This window comes from Pristis pectinata, chromosome 14 (assembly GCF_009764475.1).
Source record: "Pristis pectinata isolate sPriPec2 chromosome 14, sPriPec2.1.pri, whole genome shotgun sequence".
Classification (NCBI taxonomy): domain Eukaryota; kingdom Metazoa; phylum Chordata; class Chondrichthyes; order Rhinopristiformes; family Pristidae; genus Pristis; species Pristis pectinata.
Window position 1 is genome coordinate 28,231,838 of NC_067418.1, and position 16,964 is coordinate 28,248,801.

Genomic DNA, 16,964 nt, shown 5'->3' on the forward strand with positions numbered 1-16,964 from the left:
TTGGATAACATACTGTTGGAATTTCAGTTTCCAAATTTCTTTCATACATAAGTGAAACAGTCTTGGGAAACCAGAGATGAACCATTATTCTATTTTTATTAGAATTAAAAAAAAGGTTCAAAGTGATCCTTTTGAGTCCTCTTGTTAATCCTTTAAGTATCAACAAATCAGGCTAACCAACACCAAAGCTTAGCCTGCTGTCAAAACCACTGGATGTTTCTGAATATTTCTCAGCATCCAGGGCATTCAAAACCAGAGTTGAAAGTCCTTCCCCTGTCAATATTGGGCAGCGTTTCTTTTCTGGAGTGAACAAACATTCTCGATGGAAGCTGCCATGACATTTGTAAACATCTTTCCCAATAACTACATTTTAAGGATATTTTTGAATCTTGACAAAAGTTGGGACAGAAACTTTTGCCTGCTGCAATTTGCTTGTGCTTACTCTTAGCACTTGTGGTGAATAAATGTTTACCTTTGGCTGATCCTCTACTATAAACCTGCTGCTAAGCATCAGTCAGTTCTTAAGTTACAAGGGGCTTGCACAATATGGTTTTCACTCAGAAAATGTTGACAATTGGCTAAACAACACCAAAGCTTAGCCTGCTGTCAAAACCTATGGATATTTCTGGATATTTCTGAATATTTCTGAACATCCGGGGCATTCAGAATGAGCAGAACAATCAAAATCATTTTTAAAATCAAAACATTTAAGTCAACTCAATTAATTCTGAAAATGTAAATTACTTTGAAACTTACCTAGTTTCCCTCTCAACCATTCCTCTCCATTGAAATGAATGGACACTGTTTGGCACAACAGGTAGATTCACTGTCATGACTCCTGGGATTGCTTTGGGTTCATGCCCCATGGTTTGCACAGGGTTTCTACAGTTGCATTGGGTGGCTTCATTACCCATGATCAGTCATTGTCCTGTTCTCCAAATGCTCCAAGGCAGGTTGAAGTCTGGTTGTTGAGGTATTGGGTTGGATGTGAAACATTTATAAAAGTGTTTTCTGATTGAGCTTTCCTTCAGGATTCTTTGATGTTTGGAGTAAGAGGTGTTAGGCCAAATCCATAGTGGTTTCATGTCCATGGGAAGGTCCGTGTTGGTCTTTGTTTGAATTCCTTCCCTATGCATGTTGCATCCTGTCCCATGGAAGAAAGGGTGAAGTTTGAAAGGGCTGGAGTTCATCTTAAAGTTCCAGAGATTACCCTTGTTACTGAGTGTAATTTTTATTGGCTGCAAGAACTTGAGAGCCAGCTGGGAGTAAAATCCTAAACTTTTGCGAATCTAGAGCTAAGGCAGAAGTTTGGAGGATGATATTTAAAACCAACGCTGTTAATATTTGCAGGAAGCTTGTGTTGCTTATGATGAGCATTTAAGATCCAGGAGTACAAATTGTCACAATGTAAAACATGACCTGGTTATATATGTGAAAGATCAAATCACTCACTTGTAAACTTGAATTTTAAAAAGCAGACCCTAAATTTCTAACCCTCACCCTTGATCCCATTGACCATTCCAATACTTGATCTGATAGATCTCCTTGATAACTATGTGCTTATCTATTCCAAACTGCAGCTAGCTTTTATTTGCACCCTGCTTCTTTGCTTGAGACTTGCATTGAAATGTGATATCAGCATAAAATCTCGTTTTAATTTGATCTCCCTCTTGTACTAATCCACTCCTGTTATGGTGTATCTTTTTCAGCGTTCCGCTTCAGGCCAGATTGAATCCACACTACCTGTGAACAAGGAATCTTTGCATCCTGCCCCTTTATTGATTGAATTGCATACACCACTAACCACACCCAGATCCCATGGTGACTCTCAGGGCCATCTGCCAGAGAACATACCTGTAAACTGGGAACCAAAGGAAACAAAGTATAAGGTTCCATTCACTTTTTATTTACTGAATCTTGACAATTAACCTTGTGACATTTTTCTGTTCTGTGAAATGGAACAGGACGAGATTAAGGATTGGTACTGATAACACAGGCTAGGATGAAGATAGTACAGAGAAAGATGTGAAATCATTCTGAATGGAGTTAAGAAATAGCAAAGCCAGAAAACTTTGGGAGCAGTTTTAAAGCTCCTGATAGTATTTCTGCCATCAAACAGGTAAGTGTGAGAAAGCTGAGCTGTTAAGAGGAGACTAGAACTGGAGTGAGGACTGCCAGTGACTGGGATTTGGGCAGATATTGTGGATCAGGATCTTGAGTGAGATCAGGGCTCAAACAATCTTTTGTGTTTGAGATGAAATTGCATGTTTTGGAAATGCATCAAGACAATTGTATTTGAACAGAATAGCTTTTTATACTATTAAGCAAGCTTCTTAGCAAAGCATTGTCAGAACATTAGGTTAAGATGGAGCTTGGTTTTTACTTCCTTATACTCATTGACAGAATTAATGAAGCTGTGAACATGATAATTTATGGTCTTCAGTGTTTCATTTTTGTCTCAGTTATATCATTAGAACATTAATGCCTGCTTGGAGCACTATTTCAGACTTAGGATTGCCATAAAGTTATCTTTATTAATTACTTACATTAAATATTATCGGTTTACTAAAATCAGTAGTGAAGAACTGATCTGTTCTACTCTTGTCTCTAAGTCTGAAGACACTGACACTAGAGTACCAAAGGAATCCATGGAAACTGAACCAGACCCTTTCAAAGAGAACAGCTGTAAAGAGCCAATGAACCTTTCTGTTAATGCTGAAAGTAAGTTGACTTCTCCATTCATCATTCACAGCTAGTCTTCTACAGTGCCCTTTCCAGCATTATCCTTGTATCCTTTGATTCCCTTAATGTCCAAAAATCTATTGATCTCTGTTTTGAATGAACACGAAAACTGAGTCTCCACAGCTATCTGTGGTAGAGAATTCCAAAGTTTCACCTCTCTCTGAGAGAAGACATATTTCCTCACTTCAGTCCTAAATGACCTTATTCTCAAACTATGTTACCTGGTCTTGGATTCCTCAGTCAGGGGAATCCCCCTGCATCCAACTTGTTAGCCCTTTATGAATTCTGTTGCAAGGAGATCTCCTTTCATCCTTGTAAACTCCTGAAGAATTAAAATCACAGTCTATTCTATCTCTTGTCATGTGGTAAACATGCCATCCCTGGAACGAGTCTGGTGAATCTTCAGTGCACTTTCTCTACCCTTCCATGGTGAGGACATCCTTTGTTCAGAAAGGAGGCCAGAACTGTGCACAATGCTCCAAGTGCAGTCTCAATATGGACACACACTACTGCATTAAGACTTCCTTACGTAGAACAGCATAGAACATAGAACAGTACCGCACAGAACATGGCCCTTCAGCCCACAATGTTGTGGCGACGTAGCTATTTGCTCCTACCTACTGAATGCCCATATCCCTCCATTTTCCCTTCATTCATGTGCCCACCCAAGCCCCTCTTAAAAGCTCCCAATGAATTTACCTCCACCACTCTATCAGGCAACGCATTCCAGGCATCCACCACCCTGAGTAAAAAAAACTTACCCCTCACGTTTGTTCTGAACTTACTCCCTTTCACCTTAACTGCATGCCCTCTGCTATTGGATCACTCAATAAAGGAAAAAAGACATTGCTTGTCCCTCATAATTTTATACACTTCCAACATACTTCTGTAATTAAATACTCTCATATTAAAGGCTAACATACCATTTCTCGATTGCTTGCTGAACATTCATGGTTAGATTAAAGGTGGATGATGCCAGACAATGCACACAGGAGATGGTATCATAGACCACATGTTACACAAAGAAATGAGGTGTGTGAAATGAATATGAGATTCATTTTGTGGGGTAAAATAATCAGCTTAAAATGTACTGTTCACAAAATTGTTAATTCAATAACCTTTCCTAAGGTTATTGACCCATGTTTGGCATTAACCTTGATTTATGAACACGCACATTAGGGTTAGGCGAGCTTTAGAGCAAGCTGGTAATGTCTGATTTATGTTGTTATTGGATGTCCTTGCAAACTTTTTCCAGTGAGCATCAGTCCAAGTGTCAGAAGTAGATTGTTCCTCCTCTCTCCAATTCATTCTTTACAGCGTTGGTGAACTTTGCAGATCTCAGCAGCAGATCAAATTTAAGAATCCCCTGGGACAGTGATTCTTGCCCACTCTGCAGAATCCCTGTGTTGCATCACATTATCATTGAGGCAACAGCTTCATGGAAGAAACCATATTGTAAAATCTTCCAACATAATTAGAACATAGAAAAGCAGAGATAGGAAGAGAGGGTTGTCTGTAAAACCTACACTGGCAAGTTACAGAAGAGGGTTATTAATGTCTTAAGCTACTTTTCATGTAATAATCTGACTTTAAAACCTGGTATCTAAATACCTAATTTTTTGGGGATAGTATTATGATGGTAATCTATTCTTGCTTGGTATGATAGTATAACGTTATTGCTTTGACTAGATCCTAGAATCAATGGATCTCAAGATATGGCAACGGATTCACTGGATGAAGGAACACCACATGACAAAACAAACCAGAGGTAACAAGTGATGGATGATGGAAAAGTAAACAAGATACAGCCTGTAAACAGTAGAGTTGTGTGTGAGTTAAGGTATTGAATGCACGTGGTGCAGGTACGAGGTATGAAGGAGATGAAAACAGTGATATAAGATGACAGCTAGAAAGATGCATGTATCATTAGAAGGTTGGAAAGGTACAGTCAAGTGGTGAAAGGAGAGAGAGAGACTGTCAGATAGGAATGTCTGACAAAGTACAGTTTAAAACAAGGAGACATGAGGTGCAGATGGTGTGGAGAAAAGAGACATGTCTCTAATGTGGGCAAGAGTGGGACAGTCAAGTGAGAGTCCATAAAGAATTAGGTGGAAAAAGGGTGGGGTTGGGGAGACTCATTTTTTTTGCTCCTTCTTTCCCCAAATTTTTCTTTTTTCCTTTTTCCATTCATTAACTTGCACTGAAATGTAGGAAAGAGAGAACTGCAGGTGCTCACTGCTACCTTTAGAAATCTCTGGAAGAGAAAGAATGCAAACCTGTAATTTTCCAGGCTTTGTGAATAGAATATTTTTGGATATGTGATGGAAAAGTTGGTGGTGCTATTTGGGAGGTGCTGGTGGAAGGCGAGATGCGGTTCTTCAGGCTCGTTAGAAATCTTACCTGTCTGATTTTCTTTTTTGGGTGTGTAAAACAACATTTAGTTGGATTTGTATAGTACCTTTAATGTGAGGGGTGGAGTAATAAGGGTGCATGGTTTAAATTAAAATTGCTTGCCAGTTTTAAAAAAAGAGCAAGAAAAATAAATAAATAACAAATGGGAAAGACGAGTGTTTTCATGGTAATGCTATCAAAATATATACAAACTAAGAACATGCAAGCATATGGATTCACAGCAATTCGTGGCACAGGAAGAGATCATCTAGAAGAAGATCAAATGCCACATGTTCCAACTGTCCAGCTGCTGGTCTGTAGGTTTGTAGGTCATGGCACCTCAAGTGCACATTTTTTAAAATTGGAACAAAGATTTGTACCTTTGATCACCATTTGAAGTCCCCACAATACTTTGAGTGAAAAAAATCTCCGCTTTATTTATCCTTTTAATTCTATGCCAAATCTGCATGCCTTTTATTGTCCTCTCAGTTAGGGAAATAGGTCATTCCTCTATACTCTTATAAACTCTGCACTATTTCCTGCACCTCAATTATACTGTAGTCAACTAAAGCAATTTTAATCTGCATATTATAGGGCTCAGATGGATGGGGTAAAGGTGCCTTATGTGCGTTTGGAGCGATTAGAGATCTGTGCGCCATCCACTGGCCAGCTCCCCATCTTCAAAGTGCAGTCAGCTGTTCATGAAGATGAAAGCAAGCACCTTGTCATGATGGACAGTCAGACCTTGAATACTGCAACAAAGGTGAGCAGAAAGATATTTGGTTTCAAAAAAATTTGATGCCACCAAATAGTAAAATAACCTGTTGAACTTTAATAAATTGAATAAGTTGGCCACATATTAACCCAAGTCCTGTATGTTTTTGCTGCAGTTAAAAGGGTATGAGTTTTGGATTTGTTGGGAAAAATTAAATCAATATACACCATCCCATTTACCATGTTAATTGAGTTTTCTTTTCCCTCCCATGACTGAAAAGTCACTTGTTTTAGTGTTGTTTGGCAGTGTGTAGATTAACTTGTGGTACTTCTGTTTTGAGTATCCTATATTACCTGTGCTAAGTGACTGGATCTACCTTTGTGTCACAAGCTCAGTGGTTTGCACTGCTCTCATTGGTGGTCTGATCATTTCTTTGAGGGACTTTGTTTCCATGTACCTACAGCACAATGACATAAGCCAGAGCTACGTTAATCAGACATTTACAAATTCTTATGTGCTCTTCAGTCTTCTGGGAAACAAACTGAAAGCAAGCTAAGTTGATGCTTAAACAGACAAAGCTAGATCTGATTTACTAAACTGTTTTAATAGTTAATACGACTTGTTGTTTGCATTGCCTGTTATATTTTTGCTTTAAACTAGAAATTATGCAATGTTTATAGAAAACAGATGTCCTTGATTTGTGCTGTATATTAATTTTATTTCTTTTTGTTGAAGAGCATTACTCTGGACAGCACACTCACTCCACCAAACTCGAACCCCCCTCCTCCTCAACAATGTGAGACAGATGATGCAGCAGTTACTTCTGACCTGCCACCTGATGTTGCAGCGTTCCCATCTCCTTCAGATGATAAAACCTCTGAAGCAAATTCTCAGACAACTCCAAATGCAGCAGGTGCTACTGATGACAACGAGGATTATTGTGCAGTCTGTTTGAATGGCGGGGAGCTATTGTGCTGTGATCGATGTCCAAAGGTGTTCCATCTCCAATGTCACGTGCCTTCTCTTCTCAGCTTCCCAATGTAAATCCATTTACCTATTTGTTGTCTTTTTAGTCTGTTAGTTAATGATATATTTTATAATGAGGTTAAGAATTATTTTCCAATTGCTATGGGCAGGGATCAAAAGATATAAAAGCAGAGTTATCAATAGAATATCAATCATGCTATAATTTAAATACATTACATCCTATCAAACTGTGTTCTTGGAAGCTAGAAATGGTGGCAGTTAATGGCATATTTTCATTTTGGAATAAGTATGCTTAGAATGTGTACCTCCTGGTTTAGTGTTAGAATCATTTTTCACTGTTTTCAGTTCATTTGAAAAGTGAAAACAGAGCTTTGGTTTAATGCCAAATGTTTGTAAACCTAAACCTTCAATTGTTTAAATGCAAAGAGAATTTGTGACACATCAAAATGATACAGATTAGTGAGCAAAATTTGTCAGATAGGTGGGATCCAGATTCATAGAATGGTTATGGCACTGAAGGAGGCCCATTGTGTCCAAGCTGGCTCTTTAACTGAGTAACTCACTTCTTCCACTTCATAGTCCCTTCTCTCTAGTACTGCAAATTTTTCCTCATTGTATATGTATCTAATTCCCTCTTGGAGGCCAAAAGGGAACCTGCCTCCACCACACCTGCAGGCAGTGCATTCTAAAATCCAAACACACACTGTTTTTAAAAAAAACTTTCTTCATGTTACTAGTTATTCCCTTTTATTTTATACCTGCAACCACTACTCGCCAACCCCTCCTCCAGTTACCCTCCTCACTTTATATACTTCTATCAGATCTCCCCTCAATCCTCTCTTAAATAAAATAAAGACATGCAAGGAAATGTGAGGTAGTGCTTCTCAGAGGAAGAAGCAATTATGGGAATATTGACTAAAAGGAAAAATTTCAAAACCTGTGTGGTATCCAACATGCTTGGGATTTCAGGCTCTTTGTTAGAACGGGAGGAAAAAATACATTTGAAAGGCATATACAATTATAGGTTTTATACTGAAGCGCATAGCAAGGAAGAAATGTTAAACCTTTAAAAATACTGTAATTTGCTGGAGTTGGAATGGAGTGCCCAGCTTTGAGTGCTCTTGGAAAACAAATCTAAAGGGCATGGAGGAACTGCAGAGAAGATTCATGTAACACTAACGACAAAGCACTGAAGTGATATGAGGACTTGAGAATCTGGAGGTCTCCTTATTAGAACAAGAAAGGTTGTGATAAGATTGACTGACATGTCAAAATTACAACCAGTTAGTGAACCAGTTACCAGAGAACATGAACTTAAGATTGTTCAAAACAATAGAGCAAAATGAAAGAGTGTTTTATTTGCTGAAACATGTTAAGACATAAAAAGTAGGAGAAACATGATCCATAAGTTTTGAAATGGAAGTCTGAATAACAGGCGAATCAAATTAGCTGGACACTTCTTTCACTGATCTAGTACAGACATAATAAATTAAATAGCCTCTTGTGCTGTGGAATTCTCTGAACCTATTGTGTTTGTGTTGAGACAAAAGGACAAAATGATGACAAAATAATTTTCTGAATTTTTTTCTGAATGATGTGCAGCTATTTTACTGAAGCACTCTGTGGTTTACTGATACCAGTGCAAAACAGGATACAATGCAAAACCAAAACTAGGTGATTAATTGCTAGATTATATTTTCAAAGGTTTAAGAGATCAATGTAACCGAGGATTACACTGTTATGTTACGTATTTTAATTTGTATCAGCAAATTAGTGCAGCTGGACCTGTTCTTACAGATGTTCTGTATTTTTCAGTTTATTTTGAAGTGTAATTTTAAATGGAAGTGTTTTATTTCCCGCTGATATCTATTACTGGAGTCCCACTATCGGGATTCGTGTAATATATTTTCTTCCAGAACATAGAACATTACAGCACAGTACAGGCCCTTTGGCCCACGATGTTGTGCTGACATTTTATCCTGCTCTAAGATCTATCTAACCCTTCCCTCCCACATAGCCCTCCATTTTTCTGTCATTCATGTGTCTGTCTAAGAGTCTCTTAAATTTCCCTAATGTATCTACCTCCACCACCTCTGCCGGCAGTGTGTTCCATTCACCCACCACTCTGTGTAAGAAAAAATTAAACTCTGACACCACCACCCCCCCCCCCCGTACCTTCCTCCAATCACCTTAAAATTATGCCCCCTTGCATTAGCCATTTTTGCCCTTGGGGAAAAAGTCTCTGACTGTCCACTTGATCTATGCTTCTTATCTTGTACATCTCTATCAAGTCACCTCTCATTCTCCACTCAAAAGATAAAAGCCCTAGCTCACTCAGCCTATCCTTATAAGGCATGTTCTCCAATCCAGGCAGCATCCTGGTAAATCTCTTCTGCACCCTCTAAAGCTTCCACATCCTTCCTATAATGAGGTGACCAGAACTGAACACAATACTCCACGTGTGGTCTAACCAGAGTTCCATAGAGCTGCAACATTACCTCGTGGTTCTTAACTCATTACCCTGACTAATGAAGGCCAACACTCCATACACCTTCTTAACAACCCTATTGACCTGTGCAGCAACCTTGAGGGATCTATGGATGTGGACCCCAAGGTCCTTCTGTTCCTCCACACTGCTAAGAATCCTGCCATTAACCTTGTATTCTGTCTTCAAATTCAATCTTCCAAAGTGTGTCACTTCACACTTTTCTGGGTTGAACTCCATCTGCCACTTCTTAACCCAGGTCTGCATCCTATCAATGTCCTGTTGCAACCTTCTACACTATCCACATCACTACCAACCTTCGTGTCATCTGTAAACTTACTAACTTACCCTTCCACATCCTCATCCAAGTCATTTATAAAAATCACAAAGATCAGGGGTCCCAGAACAAATCCTTGTGGAACACCACTGGTCACTGACCTCCAGGCTGAATACGCTCCATCTATAACCACCCTCTGTCTTCTATGGGTGAGCCAATTCTGAATCGACACAGCCAAGTTTCCCTGGATCCCATGCCTCCTGACTTTCTGAATGAGCCTTCCATGAGGAACCTTATCAAATGCCTTACTAAAACACCTTAGTTACTTGAACGTTTTAGACTAAATGTCAAAGACTTTGATCTTAATTTTGCTTACAAGGTAACTTTGCTAGGAATTTAATAATATTATTACCTTTCAAACTACAGTCATGAATAAATTGATGGCATCAAAAGGTTTGATTCAGCATTTTAGTGCATAGATTATTTTTAGCTTTTCTTTCCAATGCTTTTCTTTCTCCAACACCCTAACAAAATATAAATTGAAGACTTCAGAGGGGGAAAAAAAATCTTCTGGTGACTAGATTTGTATTAAAACCAAAAGAGTGGCTATATTCTATTTTCATTATTTTAGCAAAATTTTGAAAACATTCTTAAAAAAAATCACTGTTTCCAGCAAAGCAACAAATGCATCAGAAAATTGTTCCATTATGATAACAATACTGCAAATAGATAACAACCAGAGATAGCATTGTACAACATAGCCCAAGTGAATAGTAGTTTTGGCACAGACACCATATCTGAGAGTAGATATATTTTAAGTGAAGGAAGCTTTGAGATGCTGATTAGCATAATTTTAACACGTGTCTACTGGTGTATTAGTTTATATATAGTTTAACAAAGGGTATAAGAATTTGCTAAAGTTCAAGACCACAAGGTATGTGCTGTACAGTGTAATCAGAACAACAACAAGTAGGCCAGACAAAGGCAAAATTCTGCAGATGTTGGCAATCTGTAACATAAACAAAAGTTGTGGGAGATGTGCAACAGGCAGACAGTATTTACAGAGGGAGTGAGTTAATATTTCAGTTTCTTAACTGGAGCAATTGTAGTTGTTCTTTACAGTTTCATTTAGGTATTCATGTATGCATTTTAAAATATTGACTTGCAGGGGTGAGTGGTTGTGTACGTTGTGTCGGAATGTGGTGATGCCCGAAGTGGAATATGATTGTGAAAATACGCGGCATATCAATGAAAACAGAGGAATAAGAACATTACAGGGACTCTCCATTAGTGACCAAAGGGTAAGCAGCAGCATATAATTTCAGTAATCTTTAATGGACCATGTTTGAAATTAATGCATTGTAAGGTACATCTTCACGGTGTTGCAGTGTGACTAAATTTGATTCCAGTGTCTTTGAAGCAACAATCAGGCAATGGTTGAAAACACAATTTGTGTTTGGTTTGCAGATTATTTAGAAAGATGATTGGTAGTATTCTCTAATCTACTGTGTTTATAGTAACTGGGTGCAGATGTCTGAGTGCTAACTATTTAAAAGGGGAAGCTTTAAGGGCTGTGCTTTCAATGTGAAACATCTTTACCATTCAGCAACCTTCCACTTTTCTCTCTTCTATCTTTTCAATATTTTGCTTAACTTATTCTTCTAGAATAGAGACACAATGAGTGGTGTGTGGGTAAATGTACGTGTTGTATCCATTCCAAGAGATTCTTTACTAACTTCAAACTGTGTTGCCTGCAGAAATGTGAAAAGCTGACTTTACACCTATACTGCTACCCGCTCAGCCTGCCCTTCCATGAGCCTGTCAGCCCACTGGTAAGCATAGTTTACTGGCATTTGCCGTTACGTTTCACATAGGTGAGTGTGACCTTTGGACGTGGTAAGCCATACAGCACTGTACAAGGCTAGCTTCCTCTCTGCATTGAAAGAGCTCATCAACATGCTTGTGGAGAATTGCCTTGATAAACTTGGCAATGCACTTGTGCTAGTGCATCAACTTTGTCATTAACCAGTTGCATCTATCTTTTAGTGTGGTTATAAATAAAGTATTAAGTAGTTAAAAACCTTTTGATTTTTAACGTATCTAATTTTAAACTTGAATTTGAATTGTGTGAATAGGTCAGTGTACAGGAGGTAATTTTATATTATGCTTTTAAAGGCTGACACTGGTCCATATCTGAAGGGTGAATTTATATAGTAGTTCAAGAGGTCCAGCTTGACCTATGAGGATATTACAAAGCAAGGGCAGTGGTGCAGAACATTGTCCACGTGGCTTGGATAATCTGTTGTAGGGATATTAAAGTGTCCTGATCTTAGGATAGTTCCACAAGAGAGGCCAAATGGTTCCCTGGTTTAAAATCTTACCTGAGAGATGGGCTTCCCTCAGTACAACACTGAAACACTGGCCTAGATTATGCCTTCAAAACTTTTGAGTTTGAAGCCACAATCTTCTGATTCTGGGGTAAGAGTCTATCACCTTAGCCAAGTCTCTGACATATAAATCATGAAAGTAAAATGCACGAAATACTGAAAATATGAAATAAAAACAAAATGCTGGAATTATGCTTCAGGTTAGGCAGCATCTATGCAGAAAGAATCAGAGCTAATCAATGAAGTATGGAAATGTAACAGTTTTAATCAGGTATTGAGGCAAGGAAAGCAGTGGGGAGTGGAGTGCAAGGAATAAAGGTGCAATCTGTGAAAGGGTAGAAGGCAGGAATGATTTAAATGACAATAAAAATAAAGTATATATGTTTAATTTTGTTTTGATCCACCAATACATTTACTTGAATTTCTAATGTTTGCTGTTTACTAATTAATGTTTTCTTTTATTCAGGCTCGTCATTACTACCAGATTATCAAAAGGCCAATGGATCTTTCTACTGTCAGGGCAAAACTGCAGAAAAAGAGCCCTCTCCATTACTACACACCTGAAGAATTTATTTCTGACATTCAGCTTATGTTTATGAACTGTGCAAAATTTAATTATGTGAGTAAGATTTACATGGCTCTGCGGGTGTTATCTGACTCTAATTAGCTCTATCTTAGAAGTCCTGCCACTGCTTTTCAGTCTGCAGGACATTGACTTGCTGACTTATCCGTGTTATGGCTTGAATTATTTCAAGTGCAAGTCTAGCATTATACGAGTTTGTTGCTGTGAATATATACTGTAGCACTACTCTTAAGTGTGTAGAAGCAGTATATTTTAACTTTATATCAGTTTCTATCCCCTGGAGAATTTGAAAAATCTTAGCACACAGAATTTAGTTGTGCTATTTCCCACAAACAGTGAATAATAGAGTAATAGATAGACAAGGGCATGTGCAGAACTTCAAATGCCACCGATATACTTGTAGCTCACTGCACCTTTAGAAATCTTAATTTTAGTATATATTTTAACAGTGAAGGAGATTCTTTGCATTCGTTTCTTAAAGCTGCATTTAGTTAAATGTTAATATCAGAACAAAGCAGGCATGAATTTTAATGTTTGGGAGGGGTGTAATTCCATCTCCTGTCTGCCCAGCTCTCTGAACTCATTTGAGCAACAGGTAAGTTTTATAATTGGTTTTGGTATTTTCCTGGAGTGAGAAGGCACAAGAAATATGCATGTCCTGCTTTCCCCCCTCATAGCATCCTGCCTTGTAAAGTACATAGATTTCAGGGTGCTTCCTTAAAAAGCTGACCATTCATCAGTCTCTGATGTGGTCTTTGACTTTCATAGATTGGCTAGACGTAATAGCTATTTTTAGCATTTATTAAGTAGAAATTGTCTATATGATACTGATCTTAATGATTGTATGAACTTCTTTTAACCTCTTTAATGGATTAAGCTTTATGTAAAATAATAGAAAAATTTCAAACCAATGCATTCATTTTGATCAAGAATAGCACAGAGGCACAGCCAGTAGAGCTGCTGACTCGCAGCTCCAGTGACGTGGGTTCAATCCTAACCACAGGTGCTGTCTATCTGCCATGTGCATGTTCTACCTGTGGCTGTATAGGTTTCCATTAAATGCTCCAGTTTCCTGCCACATCCCAAAAATGTGGATTGTTGGGCTAATTGGTTACCGTTAATTGCCCCGAGTGTGCTGGGTGGGGGGGAAGCATTTAGTAGGAATGTGGAGAGAATAAAAGATAGTGTAATTGGTGCTTGATGGTTGCTGTGGACCAGGTGGGGCCAAAGGGCCTGTTTCTGTGTCATATCATCCTATGACTGAGATCATGTAATTGCAAGTCTTATCTGTAGTAGAACAGATTTTGACCATCATCAGTTGAAAATCAATAAGCATTGAATAACAGCATTTAATTTTTGTATGTATGCAAAACAACTGAACCTACAATGATATTTTGTAGCCAGATTCGGAGGTGGCCCAAGCTGGAAGAAGTTTGGAAACCTACTTTGATGAAAAACTTAAACAAATTTATCCTGACAAAAACTTCACAGGAGCAACCCAAGAATATTCTGATTATGAAGAGATTGATAATGACAGTGGTACAGTGACTATCAATGGGTTTACTTGGCCGACAGAAGAAAAGGAGCCTGTGAAGCCAAAGAGAAGACGCAGGCATGGGGCGAACCACAGCCATAAGGACCATAAATAGTGTTGCTGGCTGAATGTTTAAATATGGTGAAATGTAAATTGATCCTCGACTCCCTTCCTCTTTACCTTTTCAATCTATTTCTCTCTCTCTTTCTCTCTCTCCCTTGCTTAAGTGCATTGCTCTGTCAATTTTTTTCAACAAAACATGTCTCTAATATTTTTTGGATCTCTCAGGAATGTGATACCAGCTTCCCTGAAGTGGAAACTGTAAGTGGCACTTACCAGTTGTTTTCATAGTTTTATTGCAAAGTGATTACACTGAATGAGGTTGGATGTGGTGTGTTGTGGACCCATCCTTTGTGTGAAAGACTTGCATATCATGTCTACATCAGTATTGCTCTTGGGTGAACAGTTTTAGAACAGGATTACTGTGACATTTCTTGCAAATTATGGGGCATTATTCCAGTTAGTTTAAGATTTATTTGCAGAATGCAGTGGGCAAAATAACCTTATTAACATTTCTTTTTCATCACTTAAGTTAAAGCCCATGTAATGAAAATAACCTGAATGGATGAATTTCCATGGAGTTTCACCTGTTTGTCCACATTAACAGCAACAGATTTGGAAGAACCTGCTGAGAATTAGCATAAATTGTGAGCCTCTGACAAAATTCCACCCTCAGTAGAACGTAGGTTGTGCTTTCTTAGTTAAGTGTTTGACTTTCAATATTCCTGCCAGAGATATCCCTTGGATTGTGTACACGTTGTTGAGGGATATCAATTATGGCTTTTACTTTTCAGTATTGATTGTTGCAAATTAGTACAAGAAATGTTGCCTTTTGTAGGGTGCGGTGGTCATTAGAATCACTGCTGGTTTATTGGGATGGATTTTATTTTTTTAGTAACTGTTGAAGAGAAGCTTGTCAACTGTGCACAATTTTTAAATTCAATTTTGTTAAACTGCATAGGTTTTGATTGTAAAGCTTTGGAACTTTGAATTATTGTTGCTTCACAAGTGCTCAAACACACCATCATGCTCCGAACTGCGATGGCAGAATGTGGCACACTGACGATGGTATGCCATAAGCTCCTTTTGTTTCAACATTTTGTGTACTAATTTGAAACGAAAAATGGTGATGGTGGAGTTGTGGTTTGGGAGTGGCTGGATAAGGTCAGGAAACCTCGGAGAAACTGTTCGTACAGGTAACGCCCAGTTAGTATATGGTGATCTCTGAGGTACTCTGGTGTATTGAACTGTAGTGCAAATGTTTTCTAGAGCTAAGCAGTTTCACGTGCAATTTGTCATGTGACCTTCCAGAGTGAGATGAGGGGCTGAAACGAGTCTTTCAAATGAGAACTGTATGAGTCTTCAAATGATTAATAAAAGAACAAAATAACCATACATGTCAATACAGTATCGTTATTTGAATGTGAGACTTTTTAACTGGAGTACTGTTTAAAGTAATGACGAAACAAAAGTTTTTAGAAAAATATGAGAGCAGTACTTAAAATGGCTTCACCGGCATTGATGTTAATGTTAATTGATGTCTGTCTTTCAATAAGAATTATATACTTAACTGTTCTATATGACAGTAGACACATACATTGTCAGCAGGTTGTAATTAAATTGATTTTCTAAAAGTACCGTGTTCTAACTATTCTTATTACTGCTGTAATAAAGGGCGTTAACATGGCTGAATAAAATGTTGAAACATTCCTTTTATTTTCAATGTCTACACTTCACAAGCTGTTAGAAACCATAGGGAATTTAGAAATTCAAGTGTACCTGTTTCTGGGGGATTCAGCAGATGGCTCATGAGTACACTGGCAGAATAATGTGATCCTGGCTTCTGAGATCCTGGATCTTAGACCTCATTGTGTTTTGAGATGGTGTGACGCAATGATCTGCTGATGGAAAAGCAGAAGAAAAATAAAGAAGGAGCAACACCAGTGGCCCCGGGTAGGTTGGTAGGGCCGGGATAGGAAAACCTAGTCAGGCCGGTGGGAGAAATGATGATGTACTGGGAAAGTTGGGTCCTCTTTAAATATGGACTTCACTCTGCTTCCCTAGTGACTCAGTTGGTTAAACCCAGTGATGGTGGTGAAATTTCCCAGTTATTGGGGGCGGGGGGGGGGGGGGGGAGACCTGCCATTGGGATGAGAGTGATGCTGTGGGATAATGCTGCTCAGGACTTTAAAAAAAAATGCTTGGAATACTCAGCCAGTTGGGTCTGGGGAGTGAGTTATGTTTCAGGTCAATGCCCTTTCATCAGAACAATTCACAAGATGAATGTAGGGTGAGGCTCAGTTTAACATTTTTGAATACACAGCAACCGTGTCTCAGATGCTACATGGACACATGGTTTAAGGATGTACCCAAAATAGTGTCACACAGTCCTGCAAAGAAGTGCAGGATGTTACTTTGGTAATGATCAAACGAGAGGCATATTCTATTTAATGTCTGAAGCAGGTATTGGACCTTTTTTATGATTAAATTATTGTTCCCTTCATTCCTGTTACAACTTTGATTTGGAAAACTAACTTTTAAGACTGTTGCTAAGAATTCATTAGCTTCCGATTAGGACCATTTGTGGCAAGTGCATCCCTGCTGACTGACAGTGCAGTGAGATTATGCACTTTCATCATGGTCCTAAGGCAAAAACACAGTGTCTATTTTTTCCAGCAATGCATGCATACATGGGGATCAGCACATTGCTGAACATTTCCTCACTGAATTCCATGCAGCACTAGTGTCAGAGTTTTGGCCCCTAAAAGGACACACTCCAATGTAGCCCAACACCAGCAATAGA

At 38.5% G+C, this 16,964-nt stretch overlaps 1 protein-coding gene across 5 annotated transcripts in view; it reads left to right on the forward strand.

Annotated features, from left to right (window-relative positions):
* trim66 (tripartite motif containing 66) overlaps window positions 1-15,871 on the forward strand; it is a 160,991-nt gene extending 145,120 nt beyond the window's left edge. For 2 of the 5 annotated variants that reach the window (XM_052029215.1, XM_052029216.1), the window contains 9 exons: window positions 1,710-1,889; window positions 2,613-2,721; window positions 4,432-4,510; window positions 5,728-5,896; window positions 6,584-6,888; window positions 10,766-10,898; window positions 11,355-11,429; window positions 12,451-12,603; window positions 13,968-15,829. In XM_052029215.1, coding sequence (XP_051885175.1) covers window positions 1,710-1,889; window positions 2,613-2,721; window positions 4,432-4,510; window positions 5,728-5,896; window positions 6,584-6,888; window positions 10,766-10,898; window positions 11,355-11,429; window positions 12,451-12,603; window positions 13,968-14,216 — 1,452 coding nt within the window. In that variant the 3' untranslated portion in view covers window positions 14,217-15,829. Of the gene's footprint in view, window positions 1-1,709; window positions 1,890-2,612; window positions 2,722-4,431; window positions 4,511-5,727; window positions 5,897-6,583; window positions 6,889-10,765; window positions 10,899-11,354; window positions 11,430-12,450; window positions 12,604-13,967 lie in introns of all 5 variants that reach the window. The other 3 variants (XM_052029213.1, XM_052029211.1, XM_052029212.1) reach the window with 3 other exon arrangements.
* The last annotated feature ends 1,093 nt before the right edge of the window (window positions 15,872-16,964 follow it).